The sequence below is a fragment of the Salvia hispanica genome, chromosome 3, assembly GCF_023119035.1.
Source record: "Salvia hispanica cultivar TCC Black 2014 chromosome 3, UniMelb_Shisp_WGS_1.0, whole genome shotgun sequence".
Classification (NCBI taxonomy): Eukaryota; Viridiplantae; Streptophyta; class Magnoliopsida; order Lamiales; family Lamiaceae; genus Salvia; species Salvia hispanica.
The window spans coordinates 16,901,984-16,919,921 of NC_062967.1; the positions used below are offsets into that span (position 1 = coordinate 16,901,984).

At 34.4% G+C, this 17,938-nt stretch overlaps 2 protein-coding genes and 1 long non-coding RNA gene across 5 annotated transcripts; 1 reads left to right on the forward strand and 2 right to left on the reverse strand.

Moving 5' to 3' along the window:
* Positions 1-1,361: 1,361 nt before the first annotated feature.
* Positions 1,362-1,947, reverse strand: LOC125209473 (RING-H2 finger protein ATL66-like). Its single transcript, XM_048109072.1, has 2 exons — positions 1,861-1,947; positions 1,362-1,712 (listed from the first exon to the last, which is right to left on the reverse strand). Exons 1-2 carry the CDS (start codon positions 1,945-1,947, stop codon positions 1,362-1,364), a joined length of 438 nt encoding a protein of 145 aa, XP_047965029.1.
* A 6,323-nt stretch (positions 1,948-8,270) lies between these two features.
* On the reverse strand, positions 8,271-11,024 carry LOC125217030 (zinc finger CCCH domain-containing protein 66). 3 transcript variants are annotated; one of them, XM_048118851.1, is made up of 7 exons: positions 10,744-11,024; positions 10,361-10,524; positions 10,192-10,251; positions 9,628-9,738; positions 9,218-9,505; positions 8,911-9,138; positions 8,271-8,836 (listed from the first exon to the last, which is right to left on the reverse strand). In XM_048118851.1, the coding sequence occupies exons 1-7, from the start codon at positions 10,796-10,798 to the stop codon at positions 8,492-8,494; spliced, it is 1,251 nt and encodes a 416-aa protein (XP_047974808.1). In that variant the 5' UTR covers positions 10,799-11,024; the 3' UTR covers positions 8,271-8,491. The 3 variants fall into 3 exon arrangements, with proteins under 3 accessions (XP_047974808.1, XP_047974810.1, XP_047974809.1); XM_048118853.1 differs by having other exon boundaries at positions 10,361-10,537; XM_048118852.1 differs by having other exon boundaries at positions 10,361-10,541.
* Positions 11,025-16,421: 5,397 nt separating this feature from the next.
* Positions 16,422-17,915, forward strand: LOC125214809. Its single transcript, XR_007175177.1, has 3 exons — positions 16,422-16,624; positions 17,328-17,423; positions 17,671-17,915. It is a non-coding gene; the product is annotated as an uncharacterized LOC125214809 (long non-coding RNA).
* Positions 17,916-17,938: the final 23 nt, after the last annotated feature.

A 17,938-nucleotide genomic window follows, 5' to 3' on the forward strand; every position in this document is an offset into this window, starting at 1 on the left:
TGAGTTCGGCACGAGTATTAAGAAATGTAAAGGAAAGTGTTATAGTGAAAAAAGATAGTGGAATGTGGGTCATATTTTTTTATATTAGTTTTATAATAAAATGTTAATGGAATGTGGGGCCTAATACCATTTATGGAATAATCTAACCGAGACTCCTAAAGTGGGACACACAAAAATGGTAAACCGAGACCCCTAAGTGGGACAGAGGGAGTATAATTAATTACTCCATCCGTCCCACAATAGGAGTCACTCTTATTATGGGCACATATTTTAAAAAATGTAAAGAATAGTGGATTGAAGTTAGTAAAATATGAGACCTACTTTTTTATATTGGTTTTATAATAAAATGTGAGTGAAGTGAGTTAGTGGAATGTGAGACCTACTTACCATTTATAATAAAAATGAAGTGTGACTCTAGTTGTGTGACGGACCAAAATAACAAAGTGTGATTTTTATTGTGGGGCGGAGGGAGTACTTTATTTACGTGGGTGCTACTTCAAAAAGTTTTTGCTAAAAAGTCGTGCATAGATTATATGGGGGAATTGATAGGTCAAATCTATGCATGAACGAATGCGTAGGAAGATACGCCTGAAACAGAAACATGAGGCAATAACGTATGCAAATGGCTCACAAATGACAAATGATCACGTTATGTTAAGTAATAAAGGTCTGACTAGAAATTATGCATTAGACCCTATTTTATGCGTACATTTCTAGTCAAAACTTATGCATGATATATTTTAATATGATAAGACAAATTATTACTATGTATAAAAAATATATCATTCGCTTTGATTTTAAATAAAAAACACAATCACGCCTATAATATCTGATATGATAATTAACATACACACACATAAATAACACAACAAAAAAAACAGAGTTTACCTAGCACATAATTCCGAGCACCAATATGTGCTCGGATTAAAAGAGCAAAATATGAAAAATTGTTGTGGCTAAAAGTGGGATGCCTTAGTATAGGTGTTATGGGGTCGTGGCTAAAACTAAAAAAGCTTAACGTTGCAGAAAATTTTTAAAAAAAGTACTATTATTTGGAATAATAAAAAGAAAAACATAAAGACTCACAAAGACGAAAAGAACACACAAGCATCGTGTTAATTTCAAGTTTGTGTATTATTTGAAATTTGCATAGTGAAAATTTGCACGGCACTTGCAAATCAAGTTAATGGAGATAATCCATGGTTAATCCAATTTGCCGATGTACTATTCCAATTTGTAGTTCGATTAATTTCAGTTTCTATTTTGGTTGATTTTTTTAGGTTGGAGAACGAAAGATAGTTTAGTTGTTTTACTTGCATAATACATATATATTTTAGCTGATGCTGTTCTGATCACTAGCACTAGGACTCAAATGCCTTCCGCTGGCAGATGGGGCACCGATTCTTTTGTAGCAACCACTGCTTGATGTAGTTTGTGTGGAACTCGTGGCTGCAATTCAGGACCCCAACATCGTCTCCGTCGACATAATTCCCCAGACAGATGCAGCATACATCCACCACGTGCTTCTTCTCTCTCACACATCGACGAATCTGATCCTCGTGCAGTCCCTCACCCATTGAACTGTCTTCTATGATCAATGGCATAGGATTCGGTGTTGTATCCACGAAAATCCCCCCATCACTGCTCGTAGAGATATATGGGAAAATTGATAGGTCGAATCCATGCATGAACGAATGCGTAGGAAGATACGCCTGAAACAAAAACATGAGGCAATAACTGATAAGTCTAATTTCATGCATTGGTTAAGGGATAAATTCTGTGATTTCCCGGGTCTAACAAACCTTTTTGAGCCAGGTGTGTAGAGAAAATTGCCAACCCCAGGAAGAAGATAGAGATCACCTGGTGGAGGAAACCGGCAAGGGAAATAAGCTGAACAAGGAAGAGCGCTAGACAAAAGAGCATTGAATCGAAGGGCAAAATGGGCATTGCAAGAACAGTCTAGAAGCTCTATCCATTATAAAAAGGAGCACGCAATCAACATGAATAATCACTTTTCCAGCTCCTAGCTTAGTTTTCTACTTTTTCTACACACTCACACACTTGGGGGAAATCGTAGGGGGGTTCTCATTTCATCGGAAATTTGGGTGCAACACCGTCTCTACGGAGGCGAAGAAACAATTGTCTTTATTTTTCTGTCTACTTTTGGTACTCGCCGAGCCCTCGTTGTTCGAGGCTCAGCCTTGTCTGTTACTATCGTTGGATACTTCGTATTTTGCTATGAATATCACTGCTTTTGTTTCGTTTATCTTATCCTGATGTTTGGGTTTGATTTGCTGATTATTGTTGGTTGATCTGAGTTTGGAGTTGTTTTGCAAGAAATCTGTTGTTGATCGGTTGGATCTACGTAAACTTGTGAGGATTGGAGATGGAAATGATGTTTGGTTGTTGTGGATGGCTTGGATCCGGAGTGGATTAAGCGTCCCGTGAATGGATCTGCTTGTTTTCGCTTGATTTCGTTGTTTAAATTCTGCATTCTTGTTTTACCTCGTCTAGTAGCCGTAGATCTGCTTTAGTTCGAACTGTTCTTCATTTCTATCGGTTTAATTCCGTCAACTTTGTTTTGATCTTCGTTCTTGCTCTATTTTAACTGGTTGTTTCATGATAAATGGTGGAGAAGATGATGTCGATGTTAGTTAGTCCTTTAGTTAGTTATTTTGCAGCTTTTCGATCGTACTCTACCTTTTCAGAAAATGGTCCCCACATTTAGTTGCTTTCCCAGGTCTAGGTTAATTCAGGAAATTTTTCATTCGATCTAGTAATTGTCTCGCTCTATTTCGATTAATATGCGTGTTTTTATGTTTCTGATCTAGCTGTTAGAGTAGAATATTTCAATTACCAAGTCTAGGAATTAAAGCTCAACCCTAAAATTGCGTGGCAGCAGCCAACAAAAAATAGTTCCCGAGTCTTTGAACATGTTTACTTGCGCATTCATCTCTGTGGATTCGATCCCTACTTCCACGTACTAGTTTTCTTAATTAAAGCGGGTTGAGGGTTTTGAAGGGGGAGTTAAGGTAGTGATTGTGTGTCTAACAATAGGCAGCTCAAGATTCTCTGAGTTCCTAGACCCAGTGTCTAGCGAATTTCCTGGACCGAGGGTTTTCTTCATCAATTTTAGAACACTCTTTCGCTAATCATCATTAGCTTCTAAGCCAAGCCTCTTCAATAACGTATGCAAATGGCTCACAAATGACAAATGATCACGTTATGTTAAGTAATAAGGGTCTGACTAAAAAGAAAAAGAAAAAGAAAAAAAGAAGGGTCTGACTAGAAATTATGCATAAGACCCTATTTTATGCGTACATTTATAGTCAAAACTTATGCATGGTATATTTAATATGATAAGAGAAATTATTACTATGTATAAAAAATATATCATTAGCTTTGATTTTAAATAAAAAACACAATCAAGCCTATAATATCTGATATGATAACTAACATACACAACATAAATAACACTAAAAAAAAAACAGTGTTTAGCTAGCACATAATTCCGAGCACCAATATGTGCTCGGATTAAAAGAGCAAAATATGAAAAATTGTTGTGGCTAAAAGTGGGAATGCCTTAGTATAGGTGTTATGGGGTCGTGACTAAAACTAAAAATGCTTAACGTTGTAGAAAATAAAAAAAAACTTATTTGGAATAATAAAAAGAAAAACACAAAGACACACAAAGACAAAAAGAACACACAAGCATCGTGTTAATTTCAAGTTTGTGTTAGAATTATTTGAAATTTGCACAGCGGAAATTTGCATGACACTTGCAAATCGAGTTAATAGAGATTGTCCATGGTTAATTCAATTTGCCGAGGTACTATTCCAATTTGTAGTTCTATTAATTTCAGTTTCTATTTGGGTGATTTTTTTAGGTGGGAGAACGAAAGATATGTTTAGAAGCTAACAGCTCCAATTTGTAGTTCGATTAATTTTCAGTTGATCTCGTGAGTTCTCTGAATCATGACATTGACGTTTTTGCTGGAGTTGTTTGAGTTCTCTATATCATTTGAGGTTGACGTTTTTGCAAGAGCTAACAGCTCCAGCAAGTCAGCACCGAGAAAATTGGCGCGAGCTCGCTGTTTGATTCTACGCAGAGTTCCTATAGTGGTTTTGGCAGCTTTAGCGCGCTCAAAGGTTTGCATTTGTCTAATGTCCACCTTTTCCGTAGAAGAACTTACGCTCTGGAAATCAGAGCGTTGAACAACCTCTTTTTTGTGACATCGTTGTCCGTCTCATTTAGGATTTGCATTATAACATCGGTATCGGCCTTATCGTGTGTCACGCATACTTCAAACTCATCGGCATATTCTGTTAATACAATTAAAACACGTAAGTACTAGGGGTGGCGAAACGGGTTACCCGCGGGTACCCGCACCCGACAAGTCGGGTACCCGCACCCATTTTAGTCAAATTTGTTGTCCCAATACCCGCCCCGCGGCATACCGGGATTACCCGATACCCGTGTCGGGTATCCCGTACCCGACATTGCGGGTACCCGTACCCGACCCAAAATCCTAATAAAAAATTTGAAAACCACAATAACCGTCCACGTTCCCTAATTTACTTTATTAATATCAATGGTAATGTTGAATAGATTGAGAATAAAAGTGAGGGGACACTTTATAGCTAATTCCGGTGAGTTTTCAATTGTATGTTCGTTGGAATATAAAAATGTTTTAAAAGAACTCTTAGATTATATAAAGTACTTCCATTATTCCCCTTAATAGAGGCATTTTAATTTCTTCACTCATTTTGGAAATATAATAATAGAAATACTCTTCTCTACATTATTATCTTTCTAACTTTTTTTTTTCTCCGTTCTAATTATTTATTTTTAATTTTTCAAAATGAGTGCGTATATGCCTATTAAGTAAGTACTATTATTTAACTATTTACTTTTTTCTCGACTTTAACTATTTAAACACCTTTATTAATATGGAACGGAGAGAGTATTAAAAGATAGAATATGGCTAATACTAATAATAACGGGTATTATCGGGACTAACGGGGTACTCGAAATCAAGACGATGATATCCCCCAATTCAGATGATACCCAAAAGTGAAGGTTTTTGCAAATTAAATATTTTAATTTTTTTGTAAAATTGAATTAGAACTGATAAACATACCTTTCTCCGCTGCGATATAGCTGCCCTGATTGTAAAATAAAACCTCACAATTTTAGGAAATCCCAATATGGCAATGTCAATTCTAGAGAGAGAGGAGAGTAAAGCCCAATATAAACCCTAGAGACAAAGGTGTAAAACGAGAGAGAGGAGAGTAAAGCCCAAGAGAGAGAGACAAAAAAATTAGGCCATATTCTATCTTTTAATACTCTCTCCGTTCCATATTAATAAAGGTGTTTAAATAGTTAAAGTCGAGAAAAAAAGTAAATAGTTAAATAATAGTACTTACTTAATAGGCATATACGCACTCATTTTGAAAAATTAAAAATAAATAATTAGAACGGAGAAAAAAAAAAGTTAGAAAGATAATAATGTAGAGAAGAGTATTTCTATTATTATATTTCCAAAATGAGTGAAGAAATTAAAATGTTACTCGCAAAACTCTAAAACACACTACCCGATTCCGCCCCGTTTCCCGTTATCATCGGGTAGCGGGTACCCAATACCCGGCGGGTAGCGGATTGAGATGGGAATTACCCATTACCCGCTACCCATTTTACCACCCCTAGTAAGTACTATGTTTTGTAATTTTCTCGAAGCAAAACATGCACAATTAAACATTAAAGTTATTGATCTCAATCCATTTACTATCTAAAAATAAAAAATTTCCAAAATTATTTTCAAAAATCCAATTAATTTCTGGGTTCACCCATGTAATGAGCATAATTCATTTCTGCCTATTTTATTCTGTTTTGAACCTTTATTGATTTACGCACCAAGAAATGATAATAAATTCAGCAAAATTGACTTCAACTCCTATTTCTTGTTTACTGAATAAAAAAGTCCAACTAAAACAATCTGAACATGCCCTAAATAATAGAATGGTATAAAATGGTACATCTCTCCCATATTTATAGGTATTCACTTCATATTCTAAAATTATCTACTTAATTCTTTTATATTCTAAATATCTAGATTTTTCTCTATAAAAATCTAGATATTTTCTTAAATAATAACTATAATCTAGAAAATTCTCCTAAAATATTTAAATATTTTAATACCTACTAATATCTAAATAATTCTACATAATATCATTTGTACAATATCTAAATATTTCTATTACAAAATCAAATTTATTTAATAATATTCCATTAATATATTGTTTATACACTAAGTTGGGTGCGGAACTCAGTATTTGTCCGATGATCAAGAAGATGTCAGTGACAGTGACACCCCACATTTGCCAAGTGAACGGCAACAACCATGCTTGAGTATGGACAACCTGTCAAGGATGCCTTGTTCCCCTCATTCTCCACTAAAACTATGCATCATTCACGATGGAAGCCCTCCATAGGGCTCTTCCATTCCACAGCATTTGTCCAAAGGGCCTATCTTCCCATAATGAAAGGGCCTTCCCATAGGGCCTTCCTATTTCCAATTCATTTCCACATCATCATTTATTTTGTTTTAATTTTTTAGCACTTATATATTTAATATATTATTAACTTAATTAAATTAAAATGTAAAAATATTATATAGTACATGAAATAAATTTTAATTTATCTCAAATATGTGACAACTTATTAATTAACTAAATGAAAACCTAAATTAGCCCATCTCAAATATAGTCCATTAATTTAATAAAATTATTGGCCCATTCATTTATAGTCTATCTATTTAATAAATTCATTGGCCCACTAATTTATAGTTTAAATAATAAAATAGGGTTAATCTTCCTCACAACCGCCACTTTCTTCTTCTTCTCCCTCCCTTCTTCTTCCTCCCTTCTTCTTCTTCCCCTACGTTTCTTCCCCTCTCTCATTCTGTTTCAGCAAAAAAAAACAAAAAAAAAAAAAAAAAAGATGAGGGCCGATCGTCGGCCCTCTCACCACAATGGAGGGCCGATCGACGCCCCATTTGGATCGGCCAAGGCCGATACATCGGCCCTTTTGGAGAGAGAAGGTGGAGCCGCCGGACGGCCCTTCCACCGCAATGGTGGGGCGATGAGGGCCGATGGGGAAGGCCCCTACATCGGCCCTCCATTATGAATGCTCTAAGGAAATTGAATCTCTAAATTATAGTAATAGATAGCTTACTACGTCAATATTCCTTCTATCCCAATTAACATCATTTTTACACAATTTGTTTTTCAAGAATTCTCCATAACATAACCAATCCACACACAATTAATCAATATTCACAGATTCGGATAGACCTCAAAGAACAATAAAAAAAGCAAAATATACCAATAATTCTTCTTTAATTGAAAACCATCCAATCCAAGAGCAAGAAAAAAAGAAAAACATACGTTTGACGGTGCCAACAAATCCACTGTAATTAGCAGCCACTCCCAAGTAAGGACACAATCTTTAATATCAAACGAAATGTAGCCGGATTTTGTCGATGGTGAAAAAAATTCAATAACTATTTAAGTTCATGATATTATATGCCAAGTCTAAAGTTCATGGGAATTTTTTTAAAAAAAGTTTCATGATATTTTGCGCCAATATCCCAAAAAACTATGAAGTTTGTTTAAATTATCGTCTATCCCATAACTTTGAAAAATAGCTAATTACTTACATCATAAATTTGATATTATTCTAAATTGTTCCATAGCAGAAATTTTCATCATGCTACATTTCTGTATTTTTCAACGTTAATGCGCACATATGTAAAAATTAAAGACATAATTGACTAGATGTATTTAATGACATCGTTAAAATAGCCGAATGTTTTGTTCGAATGAATTTTTTTCTTTGTCAAAACGGCAAAACCTTACACAATTTCCCCCAAATAGTAGACTATGGGAAATTTTAGAAAAATGTCAGTTAGAACTTGACCAAAGTCTATGGTTGTGTTTTTTTTGCCATTTATACCCAATTATAAGTATATCAATATTACTTTTCAGTTACTAGAAAAATAAAATTTGGAAAGCAACAAAATCTAAAAATGCAATTACAGATTCACTGTTGATCATAATCGTGTGAAGGTTCAAGAATATTTCCAAGTACAAAAAATAGCTAATCCCAATTCGACGTGAATTGATCATAATCATCTCAATTCAAATTAAGAAAAGGAACAAGATCAAAATTAAATTAGCACATAATAAAAGAACAATAAATTTGCACAGCATTAACCATTTGATCAACTCTTTCTTTTAAGCTCTTTCACCAAAAAAGAGTTTAAGAGAAAAAACCAATAAATATTGGCATAAAAAAATATAACGCGGGAGTAAGTATTCAAACAAAGGTATCACAGAAATATACCTTTCAAAAGGTAAGAGAGTTCAAGAAAAAAAATCAGCCAAAAATAGACCACCACAGAGTGGTTACAGCCGGCTGTGCCACAGCGCGTCAGTCAGACTCGTCGTGAAGAACATCGGACGAGGCCTTCGAATCTGACTGCTCGAGTGACTCCCCAAGGCTCTTGGTGTTTGAGTTTTGATGATGCTTGTTGCTTGCAGTTGTTTCCTTCTTAATCCAGTCACTCAACTTGGATGATTTGGCTGGCGAGACGTCGGTTACGGGCAACTGGGACGCTATTCTCTGATATGGGGCCGGGGCCGGGTAAGCAAAGGCCGTTGGAGGGACACGGAGGCTGTATGCGTAGTTGTGCCTGTCAACTGGGTGGTCGAATCTGCAGGCAGGGCCGTAATTGCATATTCCGTAGAGACTATAATACGAACACACAGGCTGACCCTGCATTTAAACAGATGTCGAACCATCACAATTCAGAACCAACGAAACCTAGTAACGTATCATGAGCGACCTACGGGTCTTAGAGGAAGCCCGAGTGGGATGACAGAAGTTGAAACTAATGGTGAGAGTTTTTCTCTGGGATGGTGATATTTGCACTCGGATCCGTATTTACAACTCCCGTGTTCCATGAAATAACGGCATTCTGGCTGATCCGATCTTTCTGGAAGATAAGAGACAGATTGCTGCCCATTTGGTACTGGACCAGTTAGGACACTAGTGACAGGCAGTGGATTGGCGTTTCCCTAGCAATCGGAGAAGGGAATGCAAAATAAGATAATCCCCATATATTGAGCTAAAATCGTTTTAATGAAAATGGCATACCATATAGGTGTTCCATCCTTGCGGTTGAGGTAGAAATAAGGGCATGTAGCTTTGTGGAACTTGGAGTGAGCTAGCAAAATAGGTTGCCTTTGACAAGGATGCTCCTGAAAAAGTTGCAGATGATACGCCAGATGAAGAAACTACTGCAGAGCCGCCCGAACCATAAACGGGTCCCATTACAGGTACCGCATTTGGAGCAGCTAATGTAGGTTGGGGATGATGGAACTTGCAAGCATATCCATATTTACATAACCCTGTGCGCATATAAAAAGGACAAGGCTTTGCGTCCTGTACAATATACAACCACTTTAACGACGTCTATAGTAATCCATGCTCGTGGTTTGACTGTGTACCAAACCTTGAGGGATCAAACCTAAATGAAACGACCGGATTATAGAAGATATAACCACCTGACGCATTGGTAATCCCAACATATTCAACAAGAAATCAGCTTTTCTATCCTTGGGATGATGATATCTACAGGTCGACCCATACTTACAGGTGCCCGTCTTTAGATAGTGCTGAGAGACAACATATTTATCAGAATATCTCTTCACATATCACAAGCTCACTGAAAGCTTGATCATTTGGTCAACACATAGCCAGCAAAACAAGTTAGTTATATGACTCGAGTAAGAAATGCAAACTTACCAAAAAGCACAGTTCATTAACGAGCCTACATACTGACATACCTTATCAAGCTTAGCCTGAAAATTTAATACTACTCGCCTACGACAAGCCAATTACCATAAGTGAAGACAAATAAATGCACCTGAACTAAATTTACTACACATCTCAATAAGATAAAACAACGTTGATGTGTTGATGTGTAGTGCGGTAGAGAATGCCTCATTTGCTCTAAGCAGTACAAGAAATCATCTTCAAGGAACAATCGTTATAGACCACTAAGTAATAAAAATACACAGAGACAATAGCAAGATTAGCTTGAAAAAGAAATCGAACCGAAGAATTACCCCACAATCCGGCTGTCCAGCCCTTTCGGGAAGCTCACTGCCGGCTTTAACACCATAAACCTATCCATCCATCGCCAAGAACACCAACAACAAACGAAACAATTCAGAAAGCATCATAACAAAAGCACATAATGCAAAAAAACATGATATTTATCATGTAGATTCATACTTGTCCTGCACTAGAGGGATGATTAAAACGACAATTGCTCCCATAGCCACAAGACCCCGTCCGCAAATAGTAAATGCAATCGGGTTCACCCGGCCGATCCGGGTAGGATCCCCGCTCATCACCATTTCCATCACTCTCTTCCACCTTTACCCGTCTCATTGCCTCTGCCAAAATCAACTAGCTAAGCATCAAAACCAAAACGCACAAACGTGAGCTGAGCTAAGATGATACTCATAATCAAAATTCAAGCTCTATTAACCAAATCAACCAATCTCAATTACAAAAAAAAACAAAAAAACACCAATCATCAAGCAATACGAGAGATCAACATTGATAAAGCATAAAATAGAAACAAAAACAGAGATTTTGACCGAAATTCGTACCTACAACTCCGTCGGACGTGGAATCAATTCTCGAAAACTTCCGATTCCCCGGCATCGATCTGTACCCACACTTTGCAGAATTTGTGGTTTGGAATTTCGATTTTGATATTGATTTTGAATTACAACCTCGACACGCTTGTGATTATGATCAAAATTCAGAAACCACGCCGACTTTCAATGCAGAATTAAAATTATTCGATTTCTCTCTCTAGAACTGAGGCTCCAGAATCCAGATCTTCAAAAAAGTCCCAATATTACGAATCCTTGCTTGCTTAAGATTTTCCTGCACTCGTGTATTAAATTTAATTCACCAATAATATTTGTTTATTGTTGTATTACAAGAACAAAGGTACACGTGGCATAATGAAAAGACATGTTTGCCCATAGAAATTGTTGTTGTTTCTTGCCTCTCTTGTTCATGTATAATATAATTATGCCAATATTTTTCTTATAAATTAAGTTCTTTATTTTATAAATCTAGTAAAAAAGCCTTAGCTTCAAAAGTTTAATAATAGTGTCCGTGATGTTAATTTCTAATTCAGCTAAATTAAAGAATCGTGGAAAATAAAAGTGTAAACAATATAATCCTCTTTTACTTACTCCTGCATCCATAAAAGATAATCTAATTTTTGGATGATACTAATTTTAACGAGGAATTGGTAAATATAATTGAGATAGAGTAGGTAAAATAAAAAAAATATATGAAGAAAGAGTAAATTAAGTGTGAGAAGGAGAATTAAAAGCGAGGGGTAAAATATGAGAGATGAACTTTCCATATTTAGAAATGAGACTATTTTTTATAGATATCCCAAAATGACAAAATGAGACTATTTTTTATCGACGTGTGGAGTAGAAGGCATCAGTCGAACATGGTAGGATACAAAATTGTCTTTATAAACAATAAATAGTAGATATATCTTTTGTTTGACTTATTATCTGCTGTCCACAAAAAAATAGACAAAGTTGTAAATGTCATGGTTTTTAATGCACAATTGGTAAAGTAAGAGAGAGGAAGTGAACATGTGGTGTAAGTAGTGTTAGTAGATTGTGAGGTCACTTTTAGAATAATGTGTAGGGTTAGTATTGGTTTAAAACTTTCTATTTTTAAAACTAGTTTAATTTTGGTGAACGAGACAAAATGCTAAAACTTGTCTATTTTTTTGGATGTGGGAATGGATCATTATTTTGTGTCAATAATCATGCCTGCGCCATTTTGGACATAAAATTCAAAAGCTATCTTTTTATAGGTTTTTAAATATTTGTCTCAAAACTAGAAAGGAATACACCGCTTTTGAAGAGAATGATATAATGAATGAATGAATGAATGGGGTTATTATCGGTCAAAAATAGCAAGGAAGTGATTTTTATATTCTATTAGCATCAAATAGATTCAAGTTGAGAGGAAAAAAGAAAAATCTTCTAAATGGAGTAACTAGTCTGTATAAAATTTGATCCTTGATATCAAATACTACTAATTGAATATTTTGTAAACATATTTGCATATAAAAATCACAAATAGAGACCTAGTGAGACAGACAGCAGCAGCAACGATGAAATTTATTTATAGTAGTACTAATATTCATGAACCAAAGATTGATTTAATCTTTCAAGCATGCAATTAGTTGGGGGCATTTCTGTCATTTCGAGCATCATAGGTTATGTAACTACGGCTTACGGTACTAGACTACTAGGAAACTAGAAGTGGGCGCGAAATACAGAGAATATATTATTAAATTTGTATTTCTTGTAAATGCGAAAAATCGTCGCCGTTGAAGGGGGTAAAAGTAGTAGCGTGGGCTAGAAGCAGGATGATATCAGCCGTTGATCAACCATGTCTCTTTGATTTTCTCAGATGGAGTATTAGCCGTCAGATCGCCGAATTCCATGGGTCCCACGTATCGGAAGGTGTACTGCTTTTGTGAAAAGGAAGTGGTGCATGTAAGATAGAATACAGCGTGCAAAATGAAATAGTAGTAAAAAGTTACTCACTCTGTCGCCGAATCAGAGGTACTGTTAATTTTCATTTTGTTCCATCTCTAATTAAAATTAATTCTTCATTTTTATTATAAATAGTAAATAAATCTTATATTTCACTAATTCATTTTACTTACATTTTATTATAAAATCAATATAAAAAAATAATCATATATTCCACTAATTTTTTCAACCAACTTTATTTATATTTTTTAAAATTCGTGTCCGATCAAAGTGTTACTCTTAATATGGGACGGAGGGAGTAAAATAGATAAAATTCTTACATGTATACCATTAATACATGATTCTTTTTTATATTAATAATGCTTCGCATTATTATACGTTGAGAATGAATGTAGGATAGTATGTGATACTTAAAAATATGGTATCATTTGGTGGGGTATCGACCAGTAATGTTATATTATATGAGTATAAGTGTGATCAAATACTAATTAATTTATAGTAATAGTAATAATTAATTTTAATTTTATATGTTAAAATATAAAGATATAAATTTATCAATCTTCTTGTGTTGATAAACTTATATTGATATAATTATATCTTTGCTTTGATAATTTTAATAGACAAAATTAAAAGATATTATCTTTTATTATATCATATTAGTATGCTTATATTTTCATGTTTAACATTGTGTATCGGCTTATTGATATAATAGTCATACCAAACTAATATTCATGTGTAGAAGTTATATATTATATGGATGTTGTGTGATATATGTGACCCAAATCATATATCATATTGCATAATTACATATTTTATTATAATTACATGATATACATTTTTATTAGAATTATAGAGATTGAGTGGGTTGCTATATAATATGGTGCTTAGAAATATGCTTTCATGATATTAGCAATTATGTATCACATAATTATATGTAATTGAGTTTTAAATTAGAATAAGTGAATTATGTGTTAGGTGTTTATGTACATGTACGTGTTAGACTAGGAGTGCTTTTGTAATTACTAAGCTATACATATAATATTTATTTAAATCACATACATATGTCTATTTATATATACGGAAGGCGGGTGGTTCCAATAAACTAAAGTGCAATTTTTATATTATACTAGTTACTTAGAATTTTATCTAATAAGATTAATTATAATTTTTATCTTGTTTGATACGTGTGTGAATTTTTGAGTAAGCAAAAATGAATAGGTGTGAATCCTATTTCCATAACCGCCTATAACTTACCATATATAGGCCTTTGAAGTGTAATTTTAAAAAAAGAAAAAAAAAGGGACCGAGAACTTGGAATCCCAAGGATCAAGATTGAACGGGAAGAGGAGTAAGGGGTCAGTTAAAATACTTATCTGATAATGTGTATAAATCACACTTTTAATTTTATATATTTTATGTGATTGATTATTATGTGTTAAATTAGAGTGAATATTTGATTTATATGATATAAGACTAAATGGTTATGTGTTATTTGATATTAATGGTGAAATGTGATATGGATATGTGATTTGTGCAAAATATATGTTTACCTATAGTATTAGAATTAGTTGATGGAATATATGGTTATGTAATTGGTGCAATGGATATGTTTGATGTATCATATTGGAATCATTTGAATCATGAGATTAAAGAGGATATGTGACACTCTTGCTCTGGATCTGATATACAATGGCAAAAGACCTATGGGTCATATACAATGATAATAGACCTACGGGTCAATACAAAGAGCAAAGAGGGACCTTCGTGGAAAGGTCAAATCAAAGAGGGGCCTTCGTGGAAATGTCAAAATATGCAAAGAGGGGCCTTCGTGGAAAGGTCAAATCAAAGAGGGACCTTCGTGGAAAGGTCAAATAAATATAAGGGACCTACGGGTCGTATACAATGGAAATCTCGGGCAGATACCAGCTTGATGTGTGACAGAATGATAAAAAGAATGGAGAGGCATATGCATATGAATGTTAAATTGTTATGATATTTATTACTTCTAGTGATATATTTTGGTGAAAGAACGTGTTTGACTTTTGTGATGTAAAATTAAAGGCAAGGTTTATACGCACTGAGTTGTGGCTCATATAAACCACTAATATTTTTCAGGAATAAGATATGAGTGAAGTATTTGGTTGAGATGAGTCGTAGGAATTGCACATGTTATCGGGGTCGGCGGCTGACGCGTTTTGGCAACCTTCTCCTCCTTATCATTTTTTGCATGTAGATAAATGTGTAGTACATAGAGTGGCGAGAGGGTCCCACTACGGTTTAGAATGTTTTGAAATATATACTTGATAAATGTTGATTTTTGAAATGATATAATATATATGTTTTATTTACTTGACGTGTGGATTATTTATTATAAATTTTTTAATTTATTTATAGTAAGTGCATACGTCATAAGGGTTGGGGTGTGACATGTTGTGTCATAGGTATCTACTGCATTTGGTTAAATTCTCTAAATTCTGTCCCACATCGACTTGGGCCACATCGATGATGGTTCTCTCTTATCTCTTGCATTGCCTACCCACGTGATGGAAGACCGATGCCCTTTCCGGCCCACACGTGAGGGGGCGTGTTAAATTCTCTAAATTCTGGGCCGGAAAGGACATCGGTCTTCCACTCATGAATCTCTATAAATCTCTCGAAATCTCTTTTCGGTTTCTCCACAAATCTCCTTCTCCATTTTTTTTTGGTTTCTCAGATGTTCAAAATCTGGAAAATAGTCTCTGTTCTAGCATGTTGTTTGGATTTTGTTTCAATTGGAGGTACAGTACCTGATAATGCAGGTTCCTACCACTCCAAACTGCGAGATAAGTTTCCTTTGTGATGGAAGTAAATAACAACTCAAGTCTATGGAGTTGCTGCTGAAATTTGGGGTGGAGCTTGATTCAAACTTTTTCAGCAGCAACTGACTCCTCTCTTATATTAGCAATCAAGGCCTTTGAATGTGCCTATCGCTGTGAAGATCAAGATGTTCTCTCCTAAGGGTTGCTAGAATAGATTTGTAGTTGTTTTGTGATTTGATGCTTGTTGTCAAGATGGTAGCAATTGTTGTGCTTCCATCTCGAGGGAGGCTATTAGAATTGAAAATAAAAATAGAATTAAGAATTAGTTTAGGATTTATTAGTTGTTATTTTGTGCCTATATATAAGGCTTTCCATTGTATTTTGCATTAACACTTTACAAAATGTAGTCCATAAATGAATTTCCCTTTTTCTCTCTTCTCCCACATCGACTTGGTGATGATCCAATCTAATCTATATAAGTGTGGATAACCCTCCCCCTTATGAGACCTTTTAAGGGGTGAACACCAAGTCGATGTGGGACAGGAGAGAAAAAGGGAAATTCATTTATGGACTACATTTTGTAAAATATTAATGCAAAATACAATGGAAAGCCTTATATATAGGCACAAAATAACTAACTAATAAATCCTAAACTAATTCTTAATTCTATTTTTATTTTCAATTCTAATACATTTCTCAAAGACGGATGTAGTATGTTAAATAAAATACAAAGATTAAAATAAACACAAAATTCGAATTTTAATTCTACCAAAAAAATTGTACTACTCCTTATTGTAACAATAATAGTCATATTTCAATTTTATTATAAATAGTTATTTCACTCACATATTATTATAAAATAAAATAAGACTATCCCCTAATATATATCCACATACTTATCAATTCAATTTTCGATCTTTAACTCGTAACTACAGTCAAATGTGACTCTAAAATAGAGCGGAGGTGGTACGTCAGTCAAAATCTCTTTTTTGTTTTTCTATTTTTTCTGTTAACCTGCAAAAATTAAGCATGGCGGATATGAGTGTAAAATTGTAAAATCTGAGATCACAAGCGGAATGAGGAGATCCAGCTGCGGGGGCGGAAGAGAAGGAACATTTCCCCAAATTAATTTCCTCCTCAATAAGGTTTCCTCTCTGCATCATTTTTCCTCATATTGATTTTATTTCGTACTAATTTATTATGGATTTCCAATTTCGTATCTGGCTTTTATCATTTATTATTAAATTTCTGGTTTGGTTAATTGTGAAGGTGAAGTTTCTGAGGAGCTCGGAAAGTAGAGAAGAATATTAGAAGAAGAAATAAACAGGAGAGGAACACAGATTTATTGTCTAAAATAACAAGTTGAATTAATTCAAATTACTTAAGATGAATTAATTGACAAGTTTCTATAATGCTTTGTGGAGCCAATATATATCTAATCATGTATAAGTGGAGTAGTATTAGATATGTATGGATGGTTAGAAATGATTTTCATATCTGATTTGTAGACATGTGCACTCACCTCTTGAAATAGTAGACTGTATTTTCAAATTTTCATTTCTTGTACTTTAAATTTCAACAGAGCAGTTTAGTTTGCAATCTTTAAATACTTAAATTGACAATGCAACTTATTGTGATCTCTTCAAAATTAGCATCTCCTGTAGTACAATTTCGTCGGTCATTGGAAAAGATAATTATGATTTTTATGTTACGATTCGATATATTTTAGTGATTCTCTATCAACATGCTTCTTGTTCTGACACATATGAATGTTAGTATTTAAAAGCATTTCAGGCCCTGTGTCCAACTCTTACAGCATAAGAGGAATCCACTTCTATTAACTTTCAGGGCAAGAAAGATGAAGGGAAGGCGCAAGTTAATATCCCCCGGCTACCCCGGACGAACCAACTTCACAACAGATGAGCAAATCGAGTCCATGTACAGGTTAGTGATTAAGTTTGCTTGACAAGCTTTTATCTAGATAAATTAGCAAAAGTTATAGCAAAAAAATTCAATTAATGTGGAATGTATTTCAATTTTTGTGAAATCAGTTTCGGCAAAAAATTTAGCCTTTTAAAAAAATGATGAAGAATATATATGGTTTACTTAGTGCAGTGAGTTTGAGATCAATGGTGTTTGGAGTAATACCAAAATTTCGAATGCTATAGTATACATATTACATCTAACTCAGGCTATTGCGAAATCATGAACAAGTTTGGAACCCGCAGAGGTCGAGGATATCGAGGAAAGTTCAAAATCTACAGCATATGAGCGATCTAAGTGTTGGCCCTCACACAGCAAACGGTAACTCTGATTATCTCGAATCGGATTCTATATTGCACCATTGTTCAACATCGAAAATTTCTTAATTATTTTCTTTAGGCACAGAATTTTACCATGTTCTGTCAATTTCCAGAAGCATAGTTTTTAATTTACTTGATACACTATGATCATAAGAG